The 19,895-nt window shown below is 34.1% G+C and overlaps 1 protein-coding gene across 5 annotated transcripts in view; it reads left to right on the top strand.

Annotated features, from left to right (window-relative positions):
- CNTLN (centlein) overlaps positions 1-19,895 on the top strand; it is a 361,905-nt gene that overhangs the window by 278,949 nt on the left and 63,061 nt on the right. For all 5 annotated transcript variants that reach the window (XM_060102081.1, XM_060102083.1, XM_060102084.1 and 2 more), the window contains exon 19: positions 14,614-14,805. In XM_060102081.1, coding sequence (XP_059958064.1) covers positions 14,614-14,805 — 192 coding nt within the window. The remainder of the gene's footprint in view (positions 1-14,613; positions 14,806-19,895) is intronic.

Here is a 19,895-nt window from a genome sequence, read left to right as displayed (position 1 = left end):
AGCTATGTGGCATGCTACTATTTCTGAGGACCCCAGTACAGAAGACAGCAGAGGGAGCAAGAGTTTATCAGCTCCTGAAGAAAAAAAAAAGGAAATCCCTCTAATTAGAAATCTACACACACAAGTTTGGGAGAAAAGATTTGAGTATTCCTGGAATCTCTAGCTGGACTGACTGATGAAGCTCTTTCCTTATGCAAAGCCAATCCATAAAGACCAGAAGAGGTAGATATTTCTTCAAGTTCATGGATAACAACACAGAGTTACAAGGAACACAAGGAGACAGTAAAATGGCCCAATCAGAGGAACAAAATAAATCTCCAGAAATCTACCCTAAAGAAACAGGCATATTAATTATCTGAAAAAGAATTTAAAATAACCATCATAAAGATGTTCAGTGAGCTCAAAAAATGATTCATGGACAAAATGAGAATTTCAATGAGATAGAAAATGTAAAAAAGAAACAAATTTTGGAACTGAAGAATATAATAATTGATCTGAAAATTCACTAGAAGGTTCAACATCAGACTTGATCAAGCAGAAAATAGAATCAGTGGAATAAAAGACAGGTCATTTGAAATTATCCAGGCAGAGGAGTAAAAAGAAAAAAGAATGAAAAAGAGTAAAGAAAGCCTAAGGGGCTTATGGGATATATCAAGTGGACTAATACTGTGGGAGTTCCAGAAGGAGAAGAGAGAGGGAAAGGGGCAGGAAGCTTATCTAAATAAATAATGGCCAAAAGAAAAATCTGCCAACCAACAATATTATATCTGGCAAAATAGCCCTTCAAAAATGAAGGAAAAATATTGGGAGATTGGGATTGACATATATACACTAATATGTATAAAATAGATAACTAATAAGAACTTGCTGTATAAAATAAATAAATAAAATAAAATGAAGGAAAAATAAAGACTTACCCAGATAAACAAAGGCTGAGGGAGTTTATCACCACTAGATCTGTCTTACAAGAAATGCTTAAAGGAGCTCTTCAAGTTGAAACAAAAAGATGCTAAACAGCAACACGAAAATATATGAAATTATGAAGCTCACTTGGTAAAGGAAAATATATAAGCTATATAGATGAATACAGAATATTGTGATACTATAATGATAGTGTGTAATCACTTTTAGTGTTGGCATAGAGGTTAAAAGACAAATGTATGTAAAAAACTATAACTATAAAATTATGTCAATGGGCAGACAATATAAAAAGATGTGATTTGTAACATCAATAACATAAAATGTTTGGGAAGGAGAAGTAAAAGTGTAGAATGTTGTATTTAATTGAAGTCAAGTTGTTATCAGCTTAAAATAGTTTGTTATAACTATATGATGTTTTATGTAAGCCCCATGGTAACCACAAAGACTATACCTATAGAAGACACACAAAAAGAAATGAGACAGAATCAAAGCATGCCACTACAAAAAATAACAAAATACGAAAGAAGATAGGAAGAGAGGAAAATAAGAACAAAAGAGCTATAAGATAGACAGAAAACAACAGAATGGCAATAGTAAGTCCTTTCTTATCAATTATGACTTTAACTGAATTTACATTTACTCCCCAATCAAAAGACAAAGAGTGGCTCCATGGATTTTAAAAAGCAAGATCCCGGCTTCCCTGGTGGCGCAGTGGTTGAGAGTCTGCCTGCTGATGCAGGGGACACAGGTTCGTGCCTCGGTCTGGGAAGATCCCACATGCCGTGGAGCGGCTAGGCCCGTGAGCCATGGCTGCTGAGCCTGCACATCCGGAGCCTGTGCTCTGCAATGGGAGAGGCCACAACAGTGAGAGGCTCGCGTGCCACCAAAAAAAAAAAAAAAAAAAAAGCAAGATCCAACTGTACTAAACTCATAAATTTGTTAGGGTAGATCTCATGTTATATGATTTTTACCACAATGAAAAAAATTACAGATAATCTTTTGATACAATTAAATACCTGTTCATGATAAAATTCTCTTAGTAAGCTAGAAATAACTGAGAACTTTCTTACTGTGTTAAGTATATACCAAAACCTTGAAACAATCATCATACTTAATGGTGGGAGTTAGAAGCATTCTTTTTAAAACCAGGAAGAAGACATTTATACCTACCATGACTGCTTGTCTTAGACATTGTGCTGGAGGGCACAGGCAACACACTAAGATAAGAAAAAGAAATGAAAGTTAAAGCTATTAGAAACGAAGAAACAAAACTGTCATTAATTCCAAACACTATGCTTGTCTGTACAGAATCTCAAGACAAATTACTAATAGATTTCAGCAAGATTGCTAGATATAAAATCAATATATGCTAAGATGAGATTTCTGTTTACCAGCCTTCAACAAATGTGCTATTTTTAAAAAGAAATATTATTTAAGTTATAGCAGGAATTATATGGTATCCAGTTATGGAAGATGGAACCCAAATTCAGAGATGTTAAAATGTGAAGAAGGAATGTCTTAAAAGCACTATATGTCTTTTGGAAATACAGACATATATGTATTAAAAGTATAAGGAAATAGCAGGGAATGATAAACACCAAAGATGTTCAGGATAGTGATTATTTCTGGTCAATCAGAGGGGATAGGATCATGGCCTTCAATTCTATTAGTAATACATTGTCTTTGTTGAGTGATTGATAAAGGGACATTTGTTATATATGTATTTTTATTTATGTATTACATATTTGAAATATTTCATAAAAAATAAAAAAAGAAACCTATTGATGCCATTATCCCAGAGAAGGATGCTGGGAGTGGAACAAATCTTTGCAGCATGACAAAAGGTTTGTGGGAGTATGAGCAGAAGAGGAGTTAGAGAAGGAGAAGGTAGGAGAATGATGTAACAGAAACAAGTGAGGGAATGTTTCTAGTAAGAAAAAGGAGAAGAGTTGGTCAACGGTGTCAGATGCCATAGAGGAATAGAAAATAGGACAACTGAGAAGAGGTTTTTGGACATTTTTTTAGACAGCTTTATTAGCAGGACTCTTGATAGCAAGTGACTGAAACTGAACTCTAAATAAGGAGAAAAAAAACTCACAAAATCAAAGGATAAACTCAAGAGAATAGACTTGTGAAGAATAGCATTAACTAGAACCAGACACTAATGTCTTTAAAGGTTTCTCTTTATCTCATGTGTCTTCCTCTCAGACCAGCTTTCTCCATATGGCTCTGGCCTTGGGTACCAGCCATGTGGTAACATCCTTAGAGCTTAGACCCCAGAGAAGAAAGTGATTTTTCTTTCTCATCTTTCAGTCTTCCCTTGATTTACGTAGTTTATAAATTTCTGGGACCACAGGAAAAAATGCTTTGTTTATATGTAATTTTTAGTTAGGATTTAGATTCATTTCATTATATGCATATTTTTCATCTACATGAATAATTGTCAGGAAATTTGAAAGTCATGCAGGAAACAAGGCAGTTTCTGTTGGGCAGGACTGATATAGACTTTGCAGTACATCAAGTGTTCCTGGCTCTCACCCATTTCAGTGCTAATCATTATGGCACTCAAAAGTGCCCTCACTAATTTCCAAAATATATGTCTAGGTAGTATGCACTCTTTGAGAACCACTGATATAGGAGAAAAATAGAGAAACCAGCTTGATTGGTAAAAATGGAAAGAACTCCAGACTACCCTCTTCCTAAAGAGCTGTATAAATCATAATATTTCACTTAGCACAACTGAGTAAGAGATAATTTACTGAGTGACTACTCTGTTAGGCCAAGCTTTACTAATGGAAAGAATATGATAAACAGAAGATAATTTTAAGTAGAAAAATTAAATGAAGGATGGTAGAAGTTCCTGTATAAATTTTTGTGTTAAAAAAAAGTTTTTCAAGTGAAACCAATGAGAAATATCTTGTATAATTTAGTCTAAGTCAAAAGATTTGTAAATCTCTTTTTTCTCCTTTAAAAGAAATTTCTACTCTATGTCATGAAAGTTGTTTTTTTCCCTTTTTAATATATATTTTCACATATATTCATTTTTAATGAAAAAATCCCATTTTAAGTGATATCAGTAATCATATTTTATCAGATCCAATTATAGCAAAAACTATTCTTTTAAAGAAATGTCCTCTTTTTTTACTCTCTTGAATCTTGTGAAACTTGCATAGGAAATAGAGAAAAACATTATTAACTTGCTTCCCTTGAGAATTTTAGTAGGGTGTACTTATAAGTGTAATCAAAATCATATGAATACTTAGTGCTGCTGCTATTAAATTTGTAATGAGTTGTAGGGTTTCTTTAAAAATACCCCAACTGGCTCTCATCCAAGTAAGTTGTTTGCAGAGCTTAGGTGTAGTACAAATCAGGAAAGACGTGGTTAACTGTGGACCCTATCAGTAAAAAAATTCAATTTCTAAGTATTAAGACACTATTCATATTTAGTATGTATTTAAGAAATGTATATCATTTTACTCATTTGAATATATGAAGTCAGAGCTAGAGATGATGATCTTTAGCCTTTGGGTTTATTACCCAGAAAGATGGTAATATTTCATTTAGATTAGCGTGATAATGTACTATTCATATGAATTGATTTCAGTATAATTTAAATAAACTTAATGTTCATTTACATGCATTTTACAGGCTTACTGAAAATCCTTTACCTTATAAAAATGTGAATTCTAGAAATATATCATGGTCTATTATAAATTTTTAGAAGTCAAAATTGTTTGAAGGAATATCGATGCCTTTCTTCTGAAGTCTATGTGAGAATTAAGTATTATGAGCAGTTTTTAATTGTCTGGACTCTGGCTTCCATTTAGTAACAATACTATATATGTGGGCATTAGTTTCCTCAGGCCAGTCCACTAAGACCTTTTTGTGCAATAAAATACAGTGCATTAAGAAGCAATTATCGGGGCTTCCCTGGTGGCGCAGTGGTTGAGAGTCCGCCTGCCAATGCAGGACACGCGGGTTCGAGCCCTGGTCTGGGAAGATCCCACATGCCACAGAGCAGCTGGCCCCGTGAGCCACAGTTACTGAGCCTGCGCGTCTGGACCCTGTGCTCCGCAACAAGAGAGGCCGCGATAGTGAGAGGCCCACGCACCGCGATGAGGAGTGGCCCCCACTTGCCACAACTAGAGAAAGCCCTCGCACAGAAATGAAGACCCAACACAGCCATAAAAATAAAACAACAACAACAACAACAAAAAGAAGCAATTATCAGCCCACTAGGATGGAAAAAAACAAAGTATTGAAATCTATTGCTTAGGAAAACCAAATTTAATTGGGGAGAATGAGACAGACTTCATGAGACTTCTACGGATATTCTAGAGTTTGATAGCCTCTGTTCCTGATAACTCAATCACTGTCTGTAACTTCACTTGAAATTTTATGGCTGTCCTTTATGTAGATACAGATACAGTATTAATATTGCCCTGAAACACCAACTGTTGTTTTTGGTGATTTGGCATATTTCTTTCTTTTTTTCTTTTTTCTTCATTGTTTGAGTGGTTCAGTTGGAGCGGATTCTTTTCCTCCAGCCCACACACACCTTAAATAACCGAAAAAAAAGTATTGATAAAAGTGGTAGAGGAAAAATAAAGAGAATATGTGTATACAGTACCTGTGAGGAATAGATATTTCTGTTTCGAATTAGCTGATTTTAAGCAATAGAAAGCAGGAGAAAGAGAGTGAAAAAGAGGGATTTAGAAAGACATTGCTCAGTTTCTCTTCAGGACATCAGATGGCCCTGCCATCTTCTCGCATTTCTATTGGGGAAGGGAATCAGAATGGGAATGCATTGCAACTTGATGGTCATCGGTAAGCATGCCATGTGTAAATCAAATATCTGGAGGGCTGAAACTGAACTTATAATATTACCATATGAGCATTGAGAAATTCTTATAATAGTGACAGTGATGAATTACTCTGGATATACTTTTGGTTCCATATATCTGTCTCTGTATTTAGTATGTGGTATGTACGTTTTAAGGGGAATTTTATCTTAGTAACTACAGTAGAGGATTTGAAATAATAACAAACCTACAGTTGAGCAATTCTTGCTATGAATAAACCAAACATTGATTGTTTTTCCATGAATGCTTGAAAGTCAGTTGTATTAGTTAGTTTTCCAAGTTTCACATATAATACATTTTTGCTGATTCTTTTTCTGTAGTTGTGGAAACAGAAGTTTAAGCAATGTGTTTTAACTTCAGTCCAGTTAAAATTCATCAGTTTCGTTGTTCAGATTATTTTGAAACACACTATATTGCTAGTATCACATAGATTAATTGTTACTATAAATGCCTATTATGTCAAGGCTATGAATACAAATAAAAAGATACATGTTAAATGTATTTAGTATTGGGGGCTGTTTTAAAAACTAAAAGTATTAGTAAGCTGTTTTAAACAATTTGACATTTGAAATAATAGTGCTGATTTTCATTTTGAGAAATAATATTCAGACATATTTACAAAATAAGTATTGGGCATTATCTGGAGCTTACATTACAAAGGATAAGGGCATTGAATTAATTTTACTCCTTGTAAATGTTATGAGAGTAGCATATCTCATATCCATATGCAGATATCCATATTTCTTTGATAGAATCTAATTTGAGCACATCAGGACAGATTGGCATTTTCAGTACCATAAAAAATGCTTTGTTAATTGCAAACCATATTTAGTATGACCTTATAACAAAGTAGCACCTTAAGTGTCACGCTTTATCTTTAATCTGCACACTAGAGCTGGGTTCATCTGTACTAGACAACTGCACTTCATGAAAAGAGTTTTTTTCTTGATAGGCAATTAGCAGTAATTAGGAAGATTCACCTCAGTAAGATGTCAACATGAGATTGTTTAAAAAAGTTGAATGTCAGTGACTTAAAAAGAAAAGTTCTTCTGACACATAGGTATGGCATGTGAAACATGAAATGTTAATTTAAGTTTTCTGCTTATTATTCATGCACAATATTATTTTGTCATTTAGATGCTACACTGACAGAGTGTAAAGGGTGTTAAAATAGTGCTGCTAGAATAAAGAGAGGATTAATCTACCATTGGCCAATTAGCCAAAGGGTACTTAATGGTCTCTAAAGGCTACTGAAGTCTAACTACTAGCAAAAGCATTGGTAAAAAGTCCTCTATATTACCTTCATTTGCTTGACATTTTGTGAAACATAGTATAGGCTTTTAATAACTGAATTTGTCAGAAAATAATTTATAAATGAGTGTTGTAACTAAGTGTATTTTTCATAAGAAAATTTTGTTACATAAATAATTCCACCTCTGCCTAAGATCTTTGTTCTTTTTTTTCTTTTTTTTTTTTTTTTTGGTTGGTGGTTTTTAATTTTTAATTCTTTTTCTTGAATATCTCAGGTATCATAATGAAGGAAAATTCATGTTTTAAATTTAAAACACTGATACTAACTTGAAAGAGTTATTAATCTGAACTATTTATCTTTCTAGATAAATACTTTTATGGAAAATATTTTGCTAGTGACCTAGAAACTTATGTACTTTTCTTTGTAACTCATATGTTTTAATTAAGTGACTGTGCTTTTAGTCATACATGGATGACATGCAGAATTTTATTTCTTTCAGTTTTATTCCTTGTAAAAGAAAAATTTTCCCAATGAAAGAATATTAATACTATCCACAGGAGGGAGAAATATCATTAAGATCATGGTGACTTTCTAGGAGAGTCTTGCCTATAGAATTTACATGGATATTGTTCAACTAGAATTTTCTCTTCAGTCTCTTTTGCTTTAGTTCTGGTAATGAAATCCTTATGTTATAATTTTTTAAGATCATAATATAGGATTTTTTAAATTGCTGCCTCTACTTAAATGTGAACCAGAAAAAAACTGATTGTGAGATATAAATGAACTTATGTATCCAATATGAAATGATTTCATTCACTATTCTCAGTTCTATGCAGAATTCAAGATTAAAGATTTTGGTGAAGTAATTGGAAACAGTCCATTCCCATTAAATGATTGCTTTTCCCTACTTGGACTGTCAAGGCCTTTGGGTTTCAAAAGGAGAAAGAAAAATAAGAGACTCCACTATCATTATAGTTGGAAACTAACCCTCACTTTCTCTGGTTACTTATTGACCTTTTCTAACATTTGACATCTCACCTTTGCCCCAGCATGGACTGGAAAGAATCCTTCTGCCACCAACTGTTTCCTCCATAGGTTTCCCAGAAATCCTGCTCCTGTGACCCTGACATCCACCCTCATGTTAAGCTGGGTTTTCTAGCATTTCCATGTGTCTACTTTTCAGATCCCACTATCCCAACTAAGAACATTTTCAGATTTTTTAAATGGTTCATTATTTTAAGTTTCTAATCCAGTGGTGAAAAACATATGAGGAGAACTGAATAGTGTTTTTCAATGCTATAAGGTCATTACTTTCTGGTAGTTACCAGAAAAAAAAAAATGTTAGGTCAGAATCAACCTTTTATTAGAAATGGAGAGTTATACCGCATCCTATTCCTTTACTGCTCCTAAACTAGTTGAACACTCAAAACCATTTTCTTTAAACAACTAGTATCATGTCCATTGAATAGGCAGATGTTGAATATTTTATTCTTTGGAGACAGCAAGATCAGAGAGTATCTAAAAATATATTGTTTGGGGGGGCGATTAGGGAAATGATTCTTTCCAGTTTGATTTTTTTCTAAACCCTTTTCTTCTTTTCATTTGGGCTATAGAATATTTTCCATGGGCCCTGTTTTATTTTTTCTGATAATTCGTTCTTGAACATTAAAATGTTTACCGAGGCTCCCTGCTGGAGAAGAGACCCTCCATCTCATCAGGACTGCCCTGAATTTACTCAGCAGTTTCTGATAGATGCCTTCTCTAGAGTAAAAGTTGGAAAGCAGGATGATTGTATATCTAGCTATGGCCTTTAATGTTATACCTAGCTTCTGGGAAACTTTTGACAAAACAAATCAGGAGGAGTACACGGAAGGAAACTGGCTGTAACTCGCATTTACCAGACAGGATTTGAAGGCAGCAGCAGTTCCCTTAGCTCCCTGATTTGTTTCTCCATAGCACTTACTGTAGTTTATCATGATACATTTCTAGGTTATAGACTGGTAACTACCTAAAGGCAAGGATTATAACTTTTTTATCATCGAAAATATAGAGCTAATACAGTGCCTACCACATAGTATGTAAAAAGGAATGAATCACAGATATTGAGTCAGGTCCTGAATGTAGATCTTACCTAGCAAAATCTTGCAGAAAATATCAAGTTGGGGCCCAGAATAAACAAAAGGCATGAATGAACTCCCATGTAAGAGAATAAAGGAGAGTACAACCAGGGAGCCTTATCTACCCTGTTCATGGGATTACTATTGAGAGCAGCAAAAGGAAACTTCTGGCCAGAGGCTTTTTGCTTGGCAATTAAACTACAAAATGCAGATCTGGAAGAGGCAATTTATATTTCTAGCATAGAAACTGGAACAGTTTTTTTAGAGCTATTGAAAAAATAAACACAAAATTATGGATGAGGAAAAGAAAAACCAGAGTGAGGATGTTATACAAACTATGTACTGTGGATTCAGGACGCTTGCTTAAGGGCAGGTAGGGAGGCAATAAGGGGAAAAAGGAATAGGTTCAAAAAAGGGGCTGCTTTTTAAAATTTGGGATTCATACTAGTTTTCCATGTTATATAACAAATTACCACAAATTTAGCAGCTTAGAAGCGATATACACATTACCTCACAGTTTCCATAGTCAGGATTCTGGCATAGGTTAGTGGGATCCTTTGCTCAAGAGTATCACAAGCAGCCAAGCTGCCTTTCTTTCTGGAGTTCAGGCTTTTCTTCCAAGTTTCTGTGTTTGGAAAATGTAGTTCCTTGTGGTTGTAGGACTGAAGTACCTGTTTTCTTGCTCAAGGACCATTCTCAGCTCCTGAGGTCTTCCTTAGGGCCTTACGTTATAGCCCCCTCTGTAGTCCTCTCATAACATGGCAACTTACTTCTTTAAGGCCAGCAGGAGAATCTTACCTCAGGGAGAGCCCCTGGCTTTTTTTTAAAGGGCTCACCTGATTATTCACCAGCCAGGGTAATCTCACTTTTGATTAACTCAAAGTAATGTGACTAGGGACCATAATTTACATCTACAGAATCCCTTTGCATATAACATAATGCAAGTAGTGTAATCATGGGAGTGATAGCATCATATTCACAGTTCCAACACACATACAAGGGCATAGGCCATTGGGGTCATCTAAGAATTCTGCCTACCACAGTGCTCATTACTGAATAATGAATTCTCTAATTTTTCCATGTTTCTTCTTACAGTTGCTTAGAGGGTTCTTTCCTCTTTAGAGACTTATGCTTCTTCAATGTTATATTTAAATAAATAATTAATAACTAGTATCTCATTTTAAACTTTTATAATGTTAACTTCTATTTTATAACCTTTGGTTAGGATAATTGACTACACATAAATCAATACAAATCTCAGTATTATTGTCATTGACGTCAACTTTTAAGTTGAAATAGACTTTTAAAAGATTGTAGAGGAACTGCACTTGTATCCTATTAGGGAATCCTAAGTTAAGATCAAACAAATAACTGTCACTTAAGACAAAGTAAAGTTTCTGTCATGAGAGAAATTACAGAATTATTTGGTATTTGTATGTGTGTGCATGTGTGTGTATGTATATAGCAAACCTTTTTATTAATTCAGGTCCTCAGCCTTTAGGACACTTCTTAGACTCTGTATGGTAGCGTTTTACACAAGCTAATAATGCTAACAATAATACTGTAAATTTAAAGTTTACCAAGTGCTATCACAGATATAAAAAAAAATTCTGCCCTCAAGATTACCTTTGCTAAGTAGGCAAGCATCATCTCTGTTTTTAAAAAGAGAAGCAAAGCCAAGTGCTTGCTGAGTGTCACTCAGCTGGTAAGCAGTAGACCCCAAATTAGAATCCAGAAATTATGACTCTTCTATGTGTTTTAATATTATTTATGATTTTAATGTAATATGACTTAAATATTTTTAAATCTTTGATTGGACATGGAAAGGTAATAATATAGAAATAGGAATCATGCTTCTGATAAAAAAGAAAAATAATTTTAAGAGTAATTTTAATTTATTGATAGATTTTACAATGCAATCACTGTTTTTTAAATAAATTTATTTATTTTTGGCTGTGCTGGATTTTCGTTGCTACACACGGGCTTTCTCTAGCTGTGGTGAGTGGGGGCTACTCTTCGTTGCAGTATGTGGGTTTCTCTTGTTGCGGAGCAGGGGCCCTAGGCGCGCGGGATTCAGTAGTTGTGGCACACTGGCTCAGTAGTTATGGCTCACAGACTCTAGGGTGAAGGCTCAGTAGTTGTGGTGCATGGGCTTAGTTGCTCCACAGCATGTGGGATCTTCCTGGATCAGGGCTCAAACCCGTGTCCCCTGCATTGGCAGGTGGCTTCTTAACCACTGCGTCACTAGGGAAGTCCCAACAGCACAATCACTTTCTAACAAGGTCACTACAAAAGTCTCACATTCCAAACCAAGTATAAACAAAAGAAAGTTATTATTTATCATTCTTGTCTCATCTATAAAACTTCTCAATTAAGAAATAGAATGCTTAAACTGAGAGAAGTTAGTAATAGAGCCATGATTACTTGTCCAAAATGCTAAGGGATAATCAAAGGATTCGAAACTGATAGAATGTATGATTTGTCTATTTTTTCTATTTTGACAGGTGCTCTGTAGCATTTCTAGATCATATATAATTAACATCAGAAATATGTTTTAAAGATTATAGAGTTAAAATAGTTTAATCAAAGCATGATTTATATTTTAATAAATTATAAGTCATTTGGTTTACTGTCTCCATAATTTCAATATTTCTTTGTTTACTAAATTTTTATACCATTAAATTGAAGTTAAAATCTACATATGCATATCTTTTAAAGAGATATATTTATTTTCTTGGTCTTTGCTCAATGAAGGATATATTTATAATGTCAGGATTTGCCACTGTGGAAAGAATAGATCTAATAGTATACAATTTTAACAAACGAGAGAAGCCACCAGGAAGAAAAGAGCCTCATTAAAATTTAGTCTTCTGTATGCAGATGTAGAGAATGGACTTGAGGACACGGGGAGGGGGAAGGGTAAGCTGGGACGAAGTGAGACAGTGGCATGGACATATATACATATATACCAAATGTAAAATAGATAGCTAGTGGGAAGCAGCCGCATAGCACAGGGAGATCAGCTCGGTGCTTTGTGTACACCTAGAGGGGTGGGAGGGAGACTCAAGAGGGAGGAGAAATGGGATTATACATATATGTACAGCTGATTCACTTTGTTATACAGCAGAAACTAACACACCATGGTAAAGCAATTATACTCCAATAAAGATGTTAAAAAATTTGTTTAAATTTAGTCTTCTGTGTTGCCTGAGACTCCACCTAGAATTGTAGCCATGAGTTATGTCTTAACAAATGAAAATCTCAAAAAGTCTAATTTAGATGCAGAACATTAACTTTAGGATTGATAAATGTTCTGCTGCATACTATTTAAGTAAAAGCTTAATAATAGTACATTGCTAATAAAAGTGTATTTTAATTTATATAGTAATAAAATAATAGATTATATATAAAAGCTGAAATCAATATGTGTGTTTATAGCACCATCTGTGCGATAAACATGTAGGCTTTAATTTTTGAAACCTTTCTGTTTCTTAGTATACAAAAGGCATTGTTTTTAGATACCATGGTGGGGGGGTGGGGGTGGATACATAGGTTAACAAAGGCACAGTCCTCTCTCAAGCCTTTGCTAGGGCCATGGTTGAGGAACAGCCACAATGCTATGGGAGCTAAGAGAATGGAGAAGCTACTTGGTTGGAAAAAAGGAGACAACTGCAGAGAAGATTTCATAAAGGAGGAAATACTAAGCTACTCTTTATGCATGAGAGAGATTTCAGCAGAAGGAAACACCATGTGTAGAGTCATCAGTGTTGAAATGGCTGAAAGTTTTGGGGAAGGGCAGACAAGTTGGACTGCAGGTGATGTGTGACTGAAACACAAATTGAAGTTAAATCTTACTGAGCTTTATTATAACCACAAACATCTGAGCTTTATTCTATTGGGCTGAGGAACCCCTGAAGAGTTTTGAATAAGAGAATAACAGGTCAGTGTTGTCTTGGGAAGTTGTATAAAAGATGGTTTGAATGTAGAGAAAGGTTGCCCATAGGGGAAAGGCTATTGTAGTGGTCTTAGTGGGATGATGAGTCTTCATTAAGAAAGTGGCAGAAGGAAATGAATATGAGAAATATTACATAATTTATAGAACCTGACAATTGGACACAGAATTAATAAACAGGGAGGGAGATGTATTCAACCTTGAATGATAACCAGGAAGATTTTCAGATTTAGGGAAATTATGAGTTTGCTTTTGCTTTTCGATGTTATTTGTTACCTTTGGGACAATCCAGGGATGAATATTTCCTGAAAAATATAAAAAACCACGCTTTTAGATCATAGGTTAAAATACAGCCAAAGAAATTTTTTTTCACCGAAACATACTTGTTATTTCACCAAAACGTTTAATCTCAAATATATCAAGCCCTAGTTTTGAATTCATGATCTAAAATATTCATATTTAACAGTATACACATGTATACACAAATATATATGTAATTACAGATTTATTGATATACTTTTTAGAAATTGTGTTTAAACATAGTGTTAATAATTAAGTAACTTATGTCCCATATATATATGACTATACATGTTAGCCACATCTTTTACTGTTTTAATTAGAATTCTTAACAAAGAATTTTTCCCCCTCTGAGAGACTTCAGTACCATTTTGTATAATTGTTCCTTATGTTAAACTACCATTATTATAAGCTTCTTTGGAATAATAAAGTAATAGTGCAGTTATCCTCTTAAGGATCTCTAAGTTGTTATGCCATTATAGCTTGGTGGCATTCTGCTGACTACAGATGGGTGAATGAAAGGGGCTAACATTAAGGCGGTTTCTTTTACAGTTTCATAAAAGCATTACCAGTATGCCATTTAGTAAAATGTTCATGTTATTAAAAATTTAAATGTAAGGAGTTTAGTGCAATCTACCTCAACATTACAAAGAGGACTTGTCAACTATCAATCAAGTGCATAAAACTGAGTGAATGTGTTTGTATGCTATTTATTTGAACTAAATCTCTAATAAGCCTCTTCTGCTAATTGGACTTAACATTTCTGTTGCTAAATGAGAAGCATTTTGGCTGCTATATAGGGTAGTAAGACCTACCCAGTGGAATAAACAACTAACATCTGTTATCCTGTCCTGCTCCAGCTTGGCTTTTACCAGTTAAGTACAGCAGCCCTGAAGTCAAGGTTATCAAATATGTGAATCTCTGGCACACCCATGTTTATATGAAGGCAAAGAAATAACACATCATGAGTAAAGACCAGCCAACCAAAAGATATTGAGTACAGCTGGTCTATTTTGTTTTAACCTTTACAAGCCCTACAACCTTAAGCAAAAACTAGTGAAAGTTAGAATTTTTGTAGTTTTTATAACTATTTTTGTAATCAGTGTCACTTTTTTCTTTAGCATTTTCCTACCTGTACAATTTGATGCTGATAATTGTTAGGTTAAATGTAATTACTTTTATAATAAATTTATATTTATTTTCTTTAAAAAGAAGCTAAATTTGGATTTGGCTGAGCTTCAGAAAGAAAAAGAAGATTTACTAAAGAAATTGGAGTCTTCATCTGAAATCACAAGTTTGGCTGAAGAAGTTGCCCAGGTAACAGTTCCACGGATACAAGTTACATCACTTGGCCCTTCAAGTAGCATGGATTTGGAAATGAAGCAATTGAAGTGTAAACTAAAGGTGATTATAAATTTTATTAAAGATGAAAACATTTATTAAGTTACTGAATCCTTAAAGACATGTTTCTATCAATTCTAATTTAATTCTACTAATAAAGGTAAATTATGGTATAAATAATCCCTAAATTATTAATACTACATTCAATCTCATCTTTCTATTTTAGCCTGGTAGATTCTTATCTGGTAACTTATAATACTATTCTCTGAAAAAATAGCAAGACACCATGAAATCCTAACTTAGGAGACGATGGAAACTGGCCATTATCATTCTATTCCACTATTCAACTCCTCTCTGCCTGCCACTGAACAGAATTCTTTTTGAACATAATAATGTATCAACATAAATAGAATTGCTTTCCTTTACACATTTTGCTGCTGTTTTAACTTGGTGGTTCTTTGTTGGAGATGGGGAAGGAGGAGGGAATTAGGGGAAAGGAGAAGAAGCACAGAGCAAAGGTGAGTTGGTTTAATCAAGTTAAACCTGAGAGTGAGAATAAAGACCAGTGTTCCTTTTGCTTATAAAGAATTGTGTCTAAGTCCAGGTGAGACTGTCAACAACTTAAAAGTAAGGCTGGCCTTAGGTTAAAGAGAATTATCTTGTAAAAAATGGGATTTGTGAGTTCTAATCGGAAAGTTCACTTTCATGCTTCTTAAAACAAGCTCATTTATTCCTCACATATTAATTATTTTCTTCAGTGGGGATTGCTAGCTGGAAGTTAAAAGGACAGTGTATATGGGACCATAGCTATAATGAGAGTTACTAGAAAGAAAATTCTGGTTGAAAATGCACAGAATACACTAGAAATGTAATAAACATGACTGTTAAGGAGGGTATTAGGGTATAGAATTGTCAAATAGACTCAGTTCTTTTTTTTGTTTGTTTGTTTTTGTTTTTGTTTTTTCCTGTGGTACGCGGGCCTCTCACTGCTGTGGCCTCTCCTGTTGCGGAGCACAGGCTCCGGATGCACAGGCTCAGCAGCCATGGCTCATGGGCCCAGCCGCTCCACGGCATGTGGGATCTTCCCAGACCGGGGCACGAACCCGCGTCCCCTGCATCGGCAGGCAGACTCTCAACCACTGCGCCACCAGGGAAGCCCTAGACTCAGTTCTTTTCAATCCAAAATATTATATGTGTGCTCTTTCTAATAATAACATCTTTAAATGAAGGATAACTAGTAGGGTAAACTAGGATAAAGTTTAAAGTAAGTTTGTGTACTATTGCTTGAAAATATTTTGCTTTGTTATTAATAATCAGATATACCAGTTGGTATTAATTTAGATGCTCCTTAAATACCATTTTCTTCAGAGAGTTTTTATGTGCAGAACTTGCCTCAACAACTACATTTTATAAGTTTAAATACCTTACATAATAGAAATGAGAAAAAATAGTCGTGCAAGCTTGGAACTTTATATCTTCTCTTAAGATATGTTTCTGTCTGATAAAATAGAGTAAAATGTATAAATTGAACATTTCAGTGTTTAGGTTTTATATGGAGGATAAAATCATTGCCGTCTTCTTTGATCTTATCTACTACAGATACTTTTATTCACAGTTCGGTGATTCTTCTTATATTTAAGTCTTCATGTGCCTAATACAACTTTTGTTTTCACCAAGATAAAATAGAATGTTAAATCCAGTAATGTCTGATCTGACTTCTAAATTTTTTAAATTGTTAATAGTTTTAAGTTGATTTTTATTTTATTTATTTCGTTTTAGTTACTACTAATACTCTAACAATTTTTGGTAATAATAGGCCCATATCTGATATCTGTAAGCTTCTTGCATCATGGTTTACCATGGCATAAGTTTTTACCCATATATAAATCTCTCTCACTTTGAAGGAATATGTGAGTTACAAAGGTAAGACTAATGAGAATGCCTAAAGCAATTTACATCATGCTTGATGTAAGTTTGAAGTGACATTGTCCATATCTAACCTGGAGTCCTGGAACACTGACCAGGCTGCATAGGGACAAAAAGGGTAAATCTTTACTTTTGTCTTATTTCATGCTTTAATATGGAAATATTCTGGATGACTAGGTACTTTTAAGTAAATAATACTCTTGATACTGCAAATTTCTGTTTTGACATTGTATTAGGTTGCTAGGGCTGCCATAACAAAACACCACCGAGCGCTTCCCTGGTGGCGCAGTGGTTGAGAGTCTGCCTGCCGATGCAGGGGACACGGGTTCGTGCCCTGGTCCAGGAAGATCCCACATGCCGTGGAGCAGCTGGACCCGTGAGCCATGGCCGCTGAGCCTGCGCGTCTGGAGCCTGTGCTCCGCAAACGGGAGAGACCACAACAGTGAGAGGCCCGCGTACCACAAAAAAAATAAAAAATACCACCGAGTGGCTGGCTTGAATAATAGAAATTTATTTTCCCATAGTTCTGGGGTCTAGAAGTCCAAGATCAAAGTATTGACCTGTTTGATTTCTTCCAAGGCCTCTTACCTTGGCCTGTGGATGGCCGCCTTCTTGCTGTGTCTTCACATGGTCACTGCTCAGTCTATGAGGTCTGTGTCCTAATTGCTCCTCTTATAAGGACACCAGTCATGTTAGATTAAGGCCCACCCATGTGACCTCATTTTACTTTAATTACCTCCTTAAAAGCCCTATCCAAATACATTTTGAAGTACTGGAAGGGGAGGTTAGGACTTAAGCATATGAATTTTGCCAGGACAAAATTCAGCCTATAACAGATATCAGATTGCTAACATAATAAATTTCCAAGAAATAGCTTATTTTCTACTTGATGTTTTCTATGCCTAGTAAAACAAAAATGGTTACATTTGAATCTCTTAAAGGTCTACATCCATCTTTTTTATTTTATCCAATTAATATTAGACTTTTCTATGTAAATTCTTAGGTGTACTTCTGAGATGTACATGGTTCATTCAGAAATTAGAGTGCTCATGTGCATTTCTGTGTCTTCATTTTTACCCATATTAGACATGTTTCTTCAAGGAACCCAACTTTATATAGATAGATAATAAAATATTTAGTGACATATAAATTCCTTCCAGTGAATGATATATACATCAGTTATTTATATTTAGTTTAATTTGTAGTTCTTTATACAATCTGGATTGAGTAGTATTCCAACTTATATTTGTGATTTTTTTTGACCTCCTGATTGTTGAAAGGATACCTTTTGGTATATACCATGTTCTCTTCCAGTTTTTCAGTAAGTTAATAATGAAGAATAATAGTTTTTAAACTACTGTTAATTTATATATAATCTATTGCCAGTCTAGTTCTAAGTCTTTTAAAAATGTGAACTCATTAAATACTTGTTTCAAACTTATGAGATAAATTCTGTTATTATATCTATTTTACAGTTAAGCAAACTGAGTACGTTAATTGTCCAAGGTCACACAGCTACTAAGAGATAGAGCTGAGATTAGAACTCAAACCATAGGGCTCCAGCATCCATGCTTTTACTCATTTTGCTATGAAAAATTTTTTAAGTGTTTAATAAACTTAAACAGGAAAGCGCTAACCAAGATAGATTATTACCATTATGACATCTTTGAAATATGTGTTTTACTCCAGATTTTGTCATGCTGCAGATAAGTATTATGTTGTAGGAAATGGAAAAGGGTCAGAGGACCTGGGTTTTGATCATTTTTTGTCCAGTAACTTCTTGTGGGACCTGACTGAGGAAATTACTTAGCTTCTCCAGAGGTCTAGAGCAGGAATACCTTTCTACCCTCTTCAAAAGGATTTTTGAGGATTAAACAAAATAACTGTGAGGTTTAGAGAGTCTGGCAAAAGTATTTATCAAGCTGGCATTGTTTTATTTATTATAATTCTGTAATCCCTCAATTATCCAGAAGTCAGAATTACAGCATTTTTCAGCCACCTAAAATAACAGGCTTAAGTCTAAAAACATAAAAGAATCAAACAGCTATCTTAAAATCCACTTAATTTATTCTGTTGAAGATATTGTCAGGCTTCATTTACTGCCTTTTGTCTTTTATTTTAAATACAGCTGTAATGAGTTTATTTGTTTAACTTTTTAGCAGAAAACACCTCAAAAGCAGCAAATTAGAAGTATGTATATTAAGGGCCAGGATGCTTGTTTTTAGACAGGAATATTGAGAGAATCAAGAAATTATGATCAACAGATTGACAGAAAAAAATATAAAAATGCTAAGGTAAAAATACAAAATTAGAAAAACAGCAGCCTGGGACCATTCAGAGTAGGGCTGAGTAGCCATTTATATCATAATAGTTCTTAAAGGCATCATTATATAATGATACAGTGATAATAAATTAGATACAGTAATATAACAATTAATATAGTGATAATATTTATAATATAATATCATTATATTAAAGTATCACTATTGCTTAATGTAATTGTGGATTGTCATTTCTAAATGAATGAACAATCATTCCAGAAAGAATTTAAGTTTAATGATTAAAGCAAAAGCTTCAATTTTTTGGTAAATTTACTAGTGTGGAACATCTTACTGTGGCAATGCTAGAAATAAGACACCATATGTCACTGTAAACATGTAAAACATGATGGAAATTTAGATTGTATAACACAAAATTTAATCAAAACTTTTAGCATTCAATACAGTTGCCAAGTTGAGGTAGCCTTGGGTTTTTAAGAAAATTAATATAATATTTAATGGAAATTTAAAATTTACATATGCCATACCAATGAGTTATTAAAGTCTGTCTGATGAATTTGACTCACATTTACATTGTGTGGTTAATGGTTTCATCTTTTCAGATTTATATTTTTTAGAATAAGTTAGTCAAACCTGGAAATAGTTCTCATAGAAACAATTGACTATAGTTATTAGAAAAATTAGCGAAATAACTACTACAAATATTTTTAAAGTTATATTTTATTCTATTTATATTATTTAATACTTTTTAAATTTAACAAATGAATTAATGTATGTCAATGCTATCTTACAGGTAGAAAAAACAAAATATCAAATCACTAAATAATATCTCAGAGTACATGTTTTCTTGGAACTTGAATCAAAATTGAAAGTTAGGTGTCCCTAACACTCTAGCTGCTACTTCTGGCTCCTAGGCCACGCAGACAACAAATAGCACAAAGGTGTTCT

Source organism: Mesoplodon densirostris, chromosome 6 (genome assembly GCF_025265405.1).
Source record: "Mesoplodon densirostris isolate mMesDen1 chromosome 6, mMesDen1 primary haplotype, whole genome shotgun sequence".
Taxonomy (NCBI): Eukaryota; Metazoa; Chordata; class Mammalia; order Artiodactyla; family Ziphiidae; genus Mesoplodon; species Mesoplodon densirostris.
The sequence above is the reverse complement of the archived record's forward strand: the minus strand, read 5'-3'. Positions and strand labels throughout refer to the sequence as shown.